This window comes from Dipodomys ordii, unplaced genomic scaffold, assembly GCF_000151885.1.
Source record: "Dipodomys ordii isolate 6190 unplaced genomic scaffold, Dord_2.0 Scaffold20, whole genome shotgun sequence".
Lineage (NCBI taxonomy): Eukaryota > Metazoa > Chordata > Mammalia > Rodentia > Heteromyidae > Dipodomys > Dipodomys ordii.
In genome coordinates, this window is record NW_012267236.1 from 3,626,776 (window position 1) to 3,641,408 (window position 14,633).

Below are 14,633 nucleotides of genomic sequence, written 5' to 3' on the forward strand. Positions count from 1 at the left end.
CAGGTCAGGAAAGTCTGAGACTCTTATCTCCAATAAACCACCAGAAAACCAAAAGTGGTACTGTGGCTCAAGTGGCAGAGCACTAGCCTTGAGCTGAAGAACTGAGGCCCAGCACCCAGGCCCAGAGTTCAAGCCCATGACAAACAGGAAAAAAAAACAAAAAAACTTTATAATGCATTTTTTTAAAAGCAAGAACTAGGCCAGAAAAAAATCAATTATTAAGTCACACATGGTGATATCTATCTAGAACCCCAGGACTTGGGAAATTTAATTGCAAGTTCACTGCGAGCTTAGGTTACACAGTGAGATAAAGAAAGAAAGGAAGAAGGAAAGAAGGAGAAAAGAAGGATAGGAAAAAGGGAGGAAAAAAGGATAAAAGGAGAGAACATACAAGTATACAATACAAACACAAAATCCAATTATTCATAAAAGATAAAAATCTCACCTGTCAAATTAATTTGTAATTTGCTGATATCTTTAGCAATATTGAACTGCTCTTTTGCTTTTTTATATTCATAGTAATACAAAAATACATATGCACATTCCAGGTGGAATTGAATAGCCAAATATCGACCTGAAGCAGCTACAAACAGATTCTCTAGTTTCATCACTGCAAAACAAAAGATAACCAAACACTGAAAACTATGACGAGTGAAATGTTAAGTTTACAATATTAAAGAATTACTACACACTTAATACTCTTGGGAGAATTTTAAATGTAGACAGTAAAGAACATTAGTGCATTAACAATGACCAGCTTGCATTCTCTTAACACTCATATGCTCCAAATATACAACGAAGGATACTATGCCATCACTTCTTACCTCCTTTACGCCTCACAATCTAGGAATGGATCCAGAATGCTGCTTTTTCTTAGGCGCATGTGTGAATCATGCTACAAACAATGTGATAACACAGGGTGTTGATGTGCACGTCCAAATGAATTTATCAGTTTATAACTACAGAGTCTGATGAAAGCTGAATTAACCTCATAAAGAATATAGAATTTCTCCCCTAAAAGAAGCAATACATATATGTCTAAGATAATATGAGTATCAGAGAATGAATAATGGTTTGCCATTCCTATTCTAATTTTTTTCTGTAACTATTCAAGATGAAAAATCAGAGGATAATAACCTAGCAACAGCATCTAAAGCATGGCTCAAAATTAATTATATGTATGGACTGGAGATGAAGCTCAAGTGGTAGAGCACCAGCTATGAACAAGAAAGCCAAGTGAGATTGTAAAGCCCTGAATTCAAGCCTCAACATTGGCACTAATAAATATGTATGTATGTATGTATGCATATAAACATATATATAAATATGTAGTGTATATACATATATACATATATACACTATATAATAATAATGTAGCGTATATACAAAATAATAATAACAATAAAACATAATAATAAAGGGACTGGGCACTGATGGCTCATGCCTGTAATCCTAGCTACTCAGGAGGCTGAGATCTGAGGATGGATGTTCAAAGCCAGCCCAGGCAGAAAAGTTCATGTGACGTATCTCCAATTAACCACCAGAAACCTGAAGTGGCACTGTGGCTCAAGTGGTAGAGCAATGGCCTTGAGCTGAAGAGCTCAAGCACAGCACCCAGGCCCAGAGTTCAAGCCTCACAACCAACCAAAAACAAAAAAAAAAAAGAATGCACATGAAATGGAAATGCACTTACAATGTCCAAAATGGAATGTCATTTCCCTATCAGTCAAGGTAAAAGAGATGTTTTCTGCTAAATGTCTACTCTACCTGATGCTGGGGCCAACTGTTGCTAAATTAACATAGCTCTGAAAACCCAACATGGTATTTTTCTATACTCCCAGCCCTTTGAGAGATTTCCTGAACTGAGATGAAGGCATTAAGCCCAGATGCACATAATTTACCACAAAAGACACACAGGTACCCAAATACAAACTTCTCACTGTGAAAACACTTTAGATCATTTCATCATGCAAACCAGACTCAGGAACAGATGGGCCTGATAACACTTATTGCTCTTAGTGTAGGTCTCCTTTTATCAACTCTTTTCCTTTGTCCTGCCTATTATTCTTGACTCTAGTCAGAAATATAACAGCCTTCTATGGTCTGAGCACAAATAGTAAATGATACAATTTTGTTTTATTGTCAATAATAGTAATGATCCCAAAAGTTTCTAAATGCAAAGATCAAGAGAAATGAAGTTTGGCCAAGTTGTTTTTTTTAAAAAAAACTTCTCTCAATTAAAACAGAAAGGCCATTTCTGCATTAATGTACACAAGTCTAGGGAAGATTACCAAATTTAAACTGTCCTAATGACATAAAACAGGTCACATATCCAGCTTACTATCCAGCTTGGGCTGGGAAGGTGGCTCAGTGGTAGAGCACTCGCCAGCTAAATGTGTATGTATGTATAACTACAACTTAATTTCTACTTCCGTATCTTCTCTATCTTCTTATTCAGGTACCAAATATTGCTAGTTTAAAAAAATAAGATTGCTGGGAATGTAACTCAGTGTTAGAGTGCTTGCCTAGCATGCATGAAACCCTGGGTTCCATTCCTCAGTACCACATAAACAGAAAAGGCCAGAAATGGCGCTGTGGCTCAAGTGGTAGAGTGCTAGACTTAAGCAAAAGAAGTTCAGGGACTGTCCACAAGCCCTGTGTTTAAGCCCCAGAACTGGCAAAGAAAGCAGGCGGGGGAGGGGGGAGGGAGGGAAGGAGGGGGAGAGAGGTAGGGAGAGAAAGAGAGAATAGATCCTGGTATATCTACAAATATCTGTTTTTTAAATTGGTCGTGGGACTTGAACACAAGAACACAAGGCCTGGATGCTGTTACAGGTTTGTACTCTACCACTTTGAGCCACAGTGCTACTTCCAGTTTTCTGATGGTTAATTGGAGGTAAGTCTCACGGACTTTCATGCCTGGGCTGTTTTGAATTGCAATCCTCAGACCTCAGCCTCCAGAGTAGTTAGGGTTACAGGCATGAGCCACCAGTGCCCAGCAGATTCTGGTAATTTTAAAGAGCTAGCTAGTGTTTAGATTCCACCAACATGGTCAATTGTTCTCTCTCAATAACAACACCTAAAAAGTTAGCTTTATTTATTTTTATCTTCTTAATATACTGTACATGATTGTATAGGGAACAAATATAAGTCTCAGAGAACAAAAATGAGGTGAGAACTGCAGCCTTAGGAAGTAAGCTTGCATGAAGCTGTTATTCTTCTGTTTCTGTGAAGCTAACAACCAAACCCAGAGACCTTACAGCTCTATTCTGACAGCTGCCAGGAGCTCCAAAATCAACAGATGAGGCCTAAGTGCACTCACAGTAAGCAGCCTAGTGGGAGACCTACCTTTAAAGCTGAGACCCAAAGACAGGCCTTCATCATAAGGATAAAACAGAGAGAGGTCTGCTACACCCAGAGGACAAGGTAAAGCGCTTCCCAAGTGCTTCCCTCTCTGCCATCCCTATAACCTTTAGTCGCTATCTTCAGAGTTACTATATATTCTTAGAATCATGCTAGATCCACAGCAACATCTAAGCCAGGTGCTGGTGGCTCACACCTGTAATTCTAGAATCTAAGGAGGCTGAGATCTGAGGATCACGGTTTGGAGCCAGCCCAGGCAGCCAAGTCTCTATAAGACTCTTAGCTCCAATTAACCACTCAAAAAACCAGGGATGGCACTGTGGTTCAATTGGTAGAGAGCTAGCCTTGAGCAAAAAGAGGCTTAGGGACAGTGTCCAAGCCCTGAGTTTAAACTCCACAACCAACAAAAATAAAATAAAAGCTGGTAGCTCACACTTGTAATCCTAGCTATTCAGGAAGCTGAGATCTGAGGATCATGGTTCAAAGCCAGCCCAGGCAAGAAAGGCTGAGAAACTCTTATCTCTAATAAACCACCAGAAACCCAGAAGTGGCACTGTGGCTCAAGTGGTAGAGCGCTAGCCTTGAGCTGAAGAGCTGAGGGACAGCGCCCAGGCCCAGAGTTGAAGGCCCATAACTGAACAAAAAAATTAAATAAAATGGGGTGGAGAATTAAGCAGCTATGAATTGAAGATAACAATTAGTATTCCATACACAGTTAATCTGATTCCAAATTGTGAGTGACTAAGTAGAAAAGAGGAAATTCACAAAGCTGGGATAGTTATAGAGGCCCAGTCAGAAAGCTAGTGCCTTGAAAGATAGACAGAACTTGGTAAAACCCTACCATGAAACTTTTACTCTCACATTCTGCTCTAGGCATTCTAAGCTATTAGAATTCCAAATCACACAAAGAACATTACAATATAACCTTTCCAAGTTCTCTAACAAAGCACTTTGTAGGATCATGAGTCTAGCAATGGTATGAGCTCCTACTCAAAGTGTCCAGGAAAAGAAAAGCTACCTCTTAGAAGTGGCTTCTGAGAGAGCAGCATTAAGATCAATGAGATATTAAACCCATATACATACACACAAAATTCACATTACTTTATATCGGGGAAGGATTCAACAATCATTTTAAAAGGAAGTAATCTTTATTTGCAAGCCAAATCAACTACTAGAGACTACAGAGGAGTCAGCAACAAGGCTGGAACTAAAAGCCAAACATTAATATGTGATGTCCTGTTCACTACCTTGATTATAATTTGCATATAATATGCAAATGTCTTCAACTGTACACCTGAAATCTCAGTCATTAACTGGACTTCAAAAACACTGTTTTTAAAAAGCACATTCTAGGGATTGGGGCTATGGCTTAGTGGTAGGTACAGTGCTTGCCTAGCATGCATGAAGTCCCAGGATCCATTTCTCACTACCACATCAACATAAACAGCTGATGTGGTGCTGTGGCTCAAGTGGTAGAGTGCTAGCCTTAAGCAAAAGAATCTCAAGAACAGTGCCCAGACCCTGAGTTCAAGCCCCAGGATTGACCCCCCAAAAATAATAAAATTAATAATAAATAACTAAAAATAAAAAGCACATTTTACTGCCACATCCTGTTCCTCTCAGAATGGATGTGAACAATAAGCTAGCCAATATGGAACAGTGCTGGATGTAGCACACACATCACAGAAGTGTTAGCTGAATTATCACCACTAGCTACTCAAATGCTGCCCTGCTGACCAGCTTGAGGAAAGGTCATGGAAATAGGGAACAGAACTTGGAAACTCCAGGTCATAGTTCTGGCACTTGGCAATTTCTGAGTCTTGATTCTCTGTCAAATGGCACAGCTAGACAAGATCATCTTTAAAGAACCTTCTCAGAACAAAGATTTCAGACCAGGATAAAACTTGAAAAAGAGAGATAGATATGGAACCCTCAGGGAAAAACTAGTAAGATTTAAGAACTGGCTAGATAAACAGAAACATGGAAGACAGTGAGTTGACTCTGAGCACAATATAACCTTTAGATGACTCAAAGTTTAAAGCAAAAGGAGAGCACACTGACACAATAGGTATTTATTATTTTAATAAATCTATAGATTCTCTATGAAATTAAAACTCATGATCTCCTGGATCAAAATATCAACCAGTATATTTAAAATATATGGTAAAACCAAATCTCATGAGACTGTTTTAATTCTATGTTAAAATGAAATTCCCATGGACAATTATAATTACGGATAATCATATTTAGGACATACATTCATTCCAAAGTATCAAGTTCATAGGGGGAAAAAAATCAATGTATTCACCAGTCACCAAGAGACTAATCTTTTGAACATCTCTTTCGATGTGGAAACAATCCAACCTAAGTCACACAGCTGCCTATAGATGTCCCAGCAGAACTTGCTGACAAAATATTTTATCCTTTTTTCTCTGGAAAGTAACTTCATGAATTCCCATCTAAATACTTAAACTGCTATATTCCATCTCATGTATTGTATGGAAAGCATTTTCAGTATCATACCCCAAAATAAGCTGCTGTAAGTCCATAGTTGTCTGTAGAGAACTGTGGTTTCATTCAGTGTCTGTGCCTAAGAACACAGGGTTTCTTGTTTTTTGGGGTTTTTTTGGGGGGGGTTGTTTGTTGTCTTGGGGGGGGGTCTTTGTTTTGTTTTGGCCAGTCCTAGGACTTGAACTCAGGGCCTGAACACTGTCCCTGAGCTTCTTTAGCTCAAGGCTAGCACTCTACCTCTTGAACCATAGTGTTACTTCTAGCTTTTTCTGTGTATGTGGTACTGAGGAAGTGAACCCAGGGCTTCATGGATGCTGGGCAAGCACTCTACCACTGAACCACATTCCCAGCCCCAGGAACACAGTTTTCAAGATCCTAATATGCTTCTTTCACATAAGTAAACACCAAGCAAAGTTGTGCTGACATTCTATATAAGAATATGATGAGCACAGTTGTTAGTAAAATCCTTTGCTTATGTTTCATAGGCTGAAAAAAACCTAAACTCCTACCAATGTTTTGATGATCCTTTGAGGCCCTCTTCATAAAATATCCTCCTCTGGACATTGAGCAGTATTTCAGCTATAACTGGTCATCATTTGGGTCATATCCCAGAACAAAACATTTTTACAATAAAAGTGTTTATGAAATACTACAGTTAAATACTATCTACTGACCTATTTAGGCAGAGCCAAAATGTCTAATTATGTCTAGTCACCAATTTATGACCAGATAAAATGAAAAATGCAGTTGATTAGCCCAGAAGAGCAACATTAAAAAAAAATTCTAGTATGTGGCAAAGTAAAGGATCTCCTGAAATACACTGCACAAAAGACAGGAGGCCCCTGGGGGAATGAGTCACTCAAGAGTCATATTTTCCACATATCTAGGTTAACCATTTCTGTTTTAGGACCTAATTTTAACTCTTAGATTTCTTTAAAGCATACCAGCTGCTTCCTACCTTGTAACAAGACATATAAAGATGAAAGTTTTCTTTCCTTAATTTGTAGGGGCCATGGTATTAAGATTAGCCACTAAGATGTGGTAAAGACATGGCTGCAAGTACAGATTTACGTTAGTTTCCTCAACTACTAATTTTCCATTAAAATATAATGAAGCATAGGTAATTATGTAAGATCCAATCAGTATAATGTAACAGCCTCTTCATAAAATTAAATAGTGGACCAGACTCCACTAAATGCTTTCTTCATCCTTTGGGAGACCATTTCTGCTTCTCATTAAGATCAATAAGACTCACCTCATTCCTGGCTTCCCAAACTTTACCCAATTTCATGAACAAGAAGCTCATCCCCTTGTACTGCAGATTAACAGGGTAGTTCTCTCTTCATTTCAAAAACCAGTGATATAATATAAAGGGGAGAGGATTTTGTTCACAGTTTTTTTATTTAACTAAACCAGAATCAAGTCAATATGTACTACTAACTAGGGTATGAAGCCTTAATTTTCTTCAAGTTCTACTTCATCTTTCATTTTGAAAAGAATATCATCCCTATATGACACTACTAAGAGAAGAGTCAGGGCTGGGAAGGTGGCTCAGTGGTAGAGTGCTTGCCTTGCATGCATGAGGCCCTAGGTTCGATTGCTCAGCACCACACTAAGCAGAAAAAGTCAGAAGTGGCACTGTGCACTGTGGCTCAAGTGGTAGAGCACTAGCCTTGAGCTGAAGAGCTGAGGGACAGTGCCTAGGCTCAGAGTTCAGAGCCCACAACCAACAATAATAACAACAAAAAAGTGATGTGTCAAAGTTGAATATAGATTTTTTGGTTTTTTTGCAATCCCAAAAAATTCTTTTTTTGTTGTTATTGCTGGTCATGGGGCTTGAACTCAGGGTCTGGGCACTGTCCTTGAGCTTTTTCATTCAAGATTAGTGTTCTACCACTTTGAGCCACAGGTCCACTTCTAGTTCTCTGTGGTTAATTGGAGATAAGAGTTCATGGATTTTCCTGCCTGAGCTGGCTTCAAACCCCAATCCCCAGAGCTCAGCCTCTTCAGAAGGTAAGATTACAGACGTGAGCCACCAGTGCCCAGCTCTTTTGTTTTTATTATTATTAATATTTTTATTGTTATTAAGGTGTCGCACAAAGGAGTTATCTCTTCATAATTCAGGTAATGCATACATTTCTCTTTTGGATAATGTAACGTCTTCCTTCACTTTCAAAGTTGGATAGTTTTAATAAAGGATGAATTTTCCTATAACTTCTATACTATTATACTTTTGAAAATCGTTGGTCAAAATTTAACCCAGACAGATGCCATTGTTGAGATGAAGAACTAATTTCTCAGATACCTGTAAAAGATACCACAACCTAGAACAGTGTCCAGTTTAAGTGAAATATACATGGGTCAATTGGCAAAACCCGTTCATAAAAATATTTTGCCACCAGGCACCAGTAGCTCACTTCTATAATCCTACCTATTCAAGAAGCTGAGATATGAGGATCGCAGTTCAAAGCCAGCCTGGACAGGAAAGAGCCTGAGACTCTTATCTCCAACAAACTATTCAGAAAAAAACAGAAGTAGTGCTGTGGCTGAAGTGGTAGAGTACTAGCCTTGAGCACAAAGAGGCTCAGGGACAGTGCCCATGCCCTGATTTCCAGCCAGGATCAGAAAAATAATAAATAATCTTCTGCAAGCAAAAAGTATTAAATCAAAGGACTTTTTGCAGAAAAAACAGATGGGCCATCCTCTATTTTTCACTTAAGAAATTTTACTGCTACCACCTAAAAATGTGTGATATTCCAAATTTTAAAAAAAGAAGAAGAAATAGAAACAACTTCAAATAAAGTATCAGTACTTGTCAAAAAAAACAAACAAAAACAAAAAGCCAGGCTCTGGTGGCTCACGCCTATTATCCTAGTTACTCAGGAGGCTGAGATATGAGGATAGCAGTTCAAAGCCAACTCAGGCAGGAAAATCCATGAAACTCTTGTTTCCAATTAACCACTAGAAAAACCAGAAGTGGTGCTGTGGCTCAAGTGGTAGAGCACTGGCCTTGAGCTGAAGAGCTGAGTGACAGCACCCAGGCCCAAAGTTCAAGGTCCACAACTGACAAAAAAATAAGTAAATAAAAAAACTAAAAAAGAATGTGTTGGCAACAAATTAGAATGGAATCACACCTCACATTAAAGGAAAACATACCTTGGTCAATGCAGTTCTCAGCAAGAACAAAGAGCTGAGGTGAGCGCTCCTCAAGCAACTGCTGGTGGACACTCACACATCTCAAAGTCCACCAAGGCAAGCTCTAGGAAAAAAAAACAAAACAAAACAAAACAGACAAGCTGAGGTTAAAGGACACTTTAGAAAATACAGGTTACATTTACACTAATTTTAGCCTTTTTTACACGCAAGATTTACTGTAAATAATCTTTTCCATCCACTACTATGTTTCAAAAGTACCTAAATCTACTCTTTACATCCATTTTCTCAGAGCTTCCTTGTTTGACAATTGGGCTTTCTAATGTCCTTTCAAACTTATTATCTCTCCTGTGGCAGACCATAACCACCATAGCCTAATTCTAACTCCTTTATGAGACGTTCCACAAGAATTCCAGTGCTGGGTTGGTGCCAGAGGCTCGTGGCTGTAATCCCTGCTACTCAGGAAGCTGAGAGTTAAGGATCATGGCTAGAAGCCAGTCAGGGCAAGGAAATCCATGAGATTCATACCTCCAATTAATCACTAAAAAACTAGGAGTGAAGCTGTGGCTAAAGTGACAGAGCACCAACCCTAAGTGAAAAAGCTAGGTAAGGTACAAGACCTAGGTCCTGACTTCAAGCCCCAGAACTGGTACCAAAAAAAGAGAGAGAGAGAGCTCTGGTGTAGGTGACTGTGCACTTGCCTGTAGTTCCCTTGTAAACACAATGCTCTGTATTGACGCAACAGGACAAGAACTCCAGTCTTCTTCATCTATATGTCCGCTCAGAGCAAGAAACACTTTAGAATCAGATACTCCCCAAAACTAGACAGATTCCTTCCACACCCTCAGGAAAGCTCGTCTATGAAGCCTGCTACTAATGGGGTGCACCGTGATCTCTCACTTCTACCACATGGCACAGAACTAGTGTTTCCAATGTCTCACTCTACCTAGAACACACATTTTTGACGGTAGAGACTGCATTTTATACACTGGGATGACTGACACATAGACTGAGCATATCATATAGCATTTTCTTTTATTCTTTGATGCTTGTTCTTACCTATCAACATATTCTTGAGAGAGAGAGAGAGAGAGAATAACAGGCCAGTATAGAAGCAAATATAGTGAAGAGGGCAAGTCTCTTCCACTGACCCAATGCCAGTCTCTTCCTCTAAAAACATCCATGCCAAAGGTTGATACTTTCCTCTACACATGTTTATATATGTACAAGATATAATAGGTATTTTTATTGGTTTACTTAAGTATGAAAAATGAGTATTTCTGAATATTACATAAAGATACAAGAAATTAATTTTCCTTTTTTAACAATAATACCTACTAGTAATACATCATACCTAGCCAAGCACCAGTGGCTCATATGTGTTATATGGGTATGAGAGAAAGAGAGAGGTACATACCTTGTTACTACAAGAATTGTTTTACAAGACCTCCATTTTCACTTGAGTAAGAGGGTCCCTCAATTGCTACCCACAACTGCTAGAACCAGAATGCAAATACAAATGAGTTTAACTGAAATGAAAATCTTCGTAATTGTTATTGTTTCCTCAATCCAATTAAGGAAAGGCACAATTAGCTAATATAAAAGCCATGTCGAGTCTTGTTTGTGTATGTACCAGTCCTGGAGCTTGAACTCAGGGCTTAGGTGCTATCCCTATGCTGTTTTGCTCAAGGCCACAGCTTTACCACTGAAACCACAGCTCCACTTCCAGCTTGGTGGTGGTTAATTGGAGAAAAGAGTCTCCTGGACCTTCTTGCTCAGGCTGGCTTTAAACTGTGATCCTCAGGTCTCAGCCTCCTAAAGAGCTAGGATAACAGGCATGAGCCACCAGCACCCAGCTTCCAGTCATTTTTTATTTTGTTCCTAAAAGGGTCCTTCTTTTCACTAAGGCTAGTAAAGTTAGTCTATGTTTTAGTTATCTACCCTTATCTGCCATCAGCAACAAGTGAGTCAGGTCTGGCAGCTTATTCTATGCTTTGCTAGGGACTTTAGATGGCTCCAGTGGAAAAGATTACCCTTTTAAGGAAATATATGACATAAGAGGCTGTACTCTTTTAAAAAATGACCTATGACCTATAAATTTGAATTATTGAGCCAAAAGCTTTCTATGGGGGGAGGAGACTGTAGAGCTAGCATAAAAAACAGCCCATTCCTTCACTAGACAATATAAGTGCCCTTTTCCACTTGTTAAGAACTGCATTATAGAAACATTGAGGTATTTGTAAAAAATCTTATTTTATCCAACTTCTCAACTTTCTCTCCTGATTCTAAGCCTGGTTACAGAAAAGTCTGAGTGAGAAGTCACGCTGGTCAAGAACCTTGCGGATGACAAGAATGAATATGGTGGTCAAAGTAACCCCATCAATGTACTGATTCACCCTACAGTATAAATAAGGAAGTTGATATTCTGAAAACCATCTAGCATAAGGTCTCACAGTATAAAGCAGCAGAGCAAGAACTGCAGTCTGCTTTGAAAGATGAACATTTTACTCAGCATGTGTATGTTACTAGCATTATCTCTAGTCCTACAAAATAATAAATTCATAGACAACACAATATATTTCTTAGGAATCATACCACACACACAAAAAAAAATCATTGGGTTGGGGGGAGGTCAGTCATGGACTTAAACTCAAGGCCTGGGCTCTATCTTTGAGCTTTTTTTGCATTTTGAGCCACAGCTCTACTTCTGGTTTTCTGATGGTTAACAGGAAATAACAGTCTCATGGACTTTCCTACCCAGGCTGGCTTTGTACCATGATCCTCAGAGCTCAGCCTCCTGAATAACTAGGATTATAGGTGTGAGCCACGGGCAGCCAGGTAAAATAAAAATCAATTTAAAATGAAGCCAAAGGTCTAGCTTAGGCACTTGCTTAGCATGCTTTAGATGGGTTCAATTCCCCAGCACTGAAAATAAAACTAGTATTTTCAAAGGTTAAAATTAACTTGAATTAGTATGTGATGCTGCTTTACTATCATTTTATCTTCATTTTAAATAGCATCATTAAAATGAGGATAAGCAAAGACACGAAGGAAAAAAATAACAGAATAATGTTTCCACTGAAAGGCAAAATGTCATCACAGAATGGCTTTTGCATCATGATAAATTTCAAGAAAACAAGCTTTTAAGCAGAAGTCAAAGTAGTTTAGTATCTGGCAAAAGATGAGGTAACACCTCACAATGCCTACCAGCAGCATTCATCATGTTTACTAAGGCTCTGAAATTGTTAAGATTTTTCAAATGATGCTTAATATATTCCTAATACAAGTTTTCAACTGACAAAACCCAAAATGGGTTTACTCACTCATTATACAAAGCAAAAAAGGCTGCCATTGGGCAGCCTCATAAGCTTTTACCTTCGTTAGAGCACAGGGATGATCTGTAAGGCCATCCAACTCAGATCAGCACAGAAAAAAATGCTTTTATTCAAACTACTGACATTTGAAGATCACCTTACACTTGCTAAGAAATGTGATAATCCATCTATTCAAAATCTTTGTATTATGACTTATGGGTGATGACCGAAGGGAAAAACTGGGAAGAGAGGGAGAGAAGGGGTAATACTGTCCAAAAAGACATGTTCTCATTACTGGACTTATGTAACTGTAACCCCCCTGTATATAATAACCTTTATAATAACCTTTTTTTTAAAAAAAAAGAAAATAGTCATTGTAATACAACTAATTCTGGTTCTCATGAAAGTTGCCATCAGAGACTTCCTTTCCTACCTCCTCTTTTTTTTCCTACCTCCTCTTTTCTTTTTCTTTTTTCTTTTTTTGGTGCTAGTCCTGAGGCTTCAACTCAAGGCCTGGGCACTGTCCCTAGCTTGTTTCCTTAAGACTAGGGCTCCGCCTTGAATCATAGCTCCACTTCTCTCTTTTTGGTGGCTAATTGGAGATAAAAGTCTCACAGACTTTCCTGACCAGGCTGGCTTAGAACTGGGATCCTCCAAGCTGCTAGAATTACATGAATAAGCAACCAGTGCCCAACTATCTTCTCTTTAGAATAATCCAGGGTGTAAGCTTAAATGCTTTGGAAAGTAAACCCCTATTCAGTACAAACTGTGCCTATATTTTACCTTTGGAAATACTGGGAACTGGGAATGTGGCTTAGTGATAGAGTGCTTGCCTAGCATGCATGAAGCCCTGAATTTGATTCCTCAGTACCACATAAACAGAAGAAGAATTGGCACTGTGGCACAAGTGGTAGTGTGCTAGCCTTGAGCAAAAAGAAGCTAAAGGACAGTGCCCAAGCCCTGAGTTCAAGCCCTAGGACTGGCCAAAAAAAAGAAAAAAGAAAGAAAGAAAGAAGGAAGGAAAGAAAGAAAGAGAGAGAGAGAGAGAAAGGAAGGAAGGAAGGAAGGAAGGAAGGATGGATACTGTGTCTGTAGATGGGTGTGGCACCCAAACACAAAAACACATTTTGCATTTTAAAATCTTTGAAAGAACTCAAGAATAAACAAGTGGCACAGCCTTTGTCTAGCAAGCAGGAGACTCTGAGCTGAAGCCCTATCACGGTCAAAACATAAGCCAAAATATGCCAAGACACCTCAGTTTCAGTTACAATCTATACTAACAGGCACAAGAGCCACTCAAGGATATAGATCTCATGGACCTTTTCCCTTACCTGGATAGCTGTCAGCTTGTGTCTTACATTCACTAAGATAATGCGAGCTAGTAACAGCAGTAGAGGCACTGAAGTCAGGCTATAAATTGATTCACCATCTAGAATGAGCAGACTCAGGACAACTGTATCTAGTTCTTTGACCTGAAAAAGATTTGTAAATTACTATGACAGAATTTAACAAGGATTCATCTTTCTGTGTTTTATGTTTTATAAATACATATAGGTTAAGGACATGGTTCAAGTAGTACAACACCTGACTAGCAAGTTCAAGGCCCTGAGTTCAAATCTCTGTATGACCACACACACACACACACACACAGACACACACACACAGATACACAGACAGACAGACAGACACACACACACACACACACACACACACACACACACACACACTAGATTATGACAGAGCAACTAACAGCACACAATCATAATATTTCAAATGCCCTCAGAAATCCACAAATCAAGCCTGTCCTGTAAAAGAGGAAGCTCCAACTTTACAGAAGCAAGAGACTCAACCTCAGAGTAAACAATTGCAAAGATGAGCCAGCTACAGTGGTACCCATTAGCAGTCCCAGCTAAGGCAGGATCACTTGAACCTAGAAGTTCAAGTCCAACACCAAATAACATGGAAATAGTAAAATGTCTCAGGGAAAAAAAAAAAACTGAACTGAACTAAAGAAATAGGGAAATGCTTAGGGTAGGAACACAAAGGTGAAATGCTTATGTGCCTCTGATCATATAAAATAAATTTATTGAAATGAACTCCAGGATATGGAAACAAGAGGTTTTTTTCTTTGATGTTGTTTTTGTTTTCTTTCCTTTTTGTTTTGTTTGTTTATCTGTTTTTGAGAGGGTAATGGGGAACACAAAAATGGAGGGACAAAGGGGGAACAAATCCAGAAGGTGGCTCAGTGGTAGAGCGCTTGCCTTGCATGCTCGAGGCCCTGGGTTCGATTCC

The 14,633-nt window shown here is 39.0% G+C and overlaps 1 protein-coding gene across 1 annotated transcript in view; it reads right to left on the reverse strand.

Annotated features, from left to right (window-relative positions):
* Positions 1-14,633, reverse strand: part of Ttc27 (tetratricopeptide repeat domain 27) — a 133,994-nt gene that overhangs the window by 111,098 nt on the left and 8,263 nt on the right. The window contains exons 2-5 of the mRNA XM_013013524.1: positions 14,344-14,347; positions 13,673-13,813; positions 9,031-9,133; positions 446-610 (exon numbers count right to left, since the gene is read on the reverse strand). Coding sequence (XP_012868978.1) covers positions 446-610; positions 9,031-9,133; positions 13,673-13,813; positions 14,344-14,347 — 413 coding nt within the window. The remainder of the gene's footprint in view (positions 1-445; positions 611-9,030; positions 9,134-13,672; positions 13,814-14,343; positions 14,348-14,633) is intronic.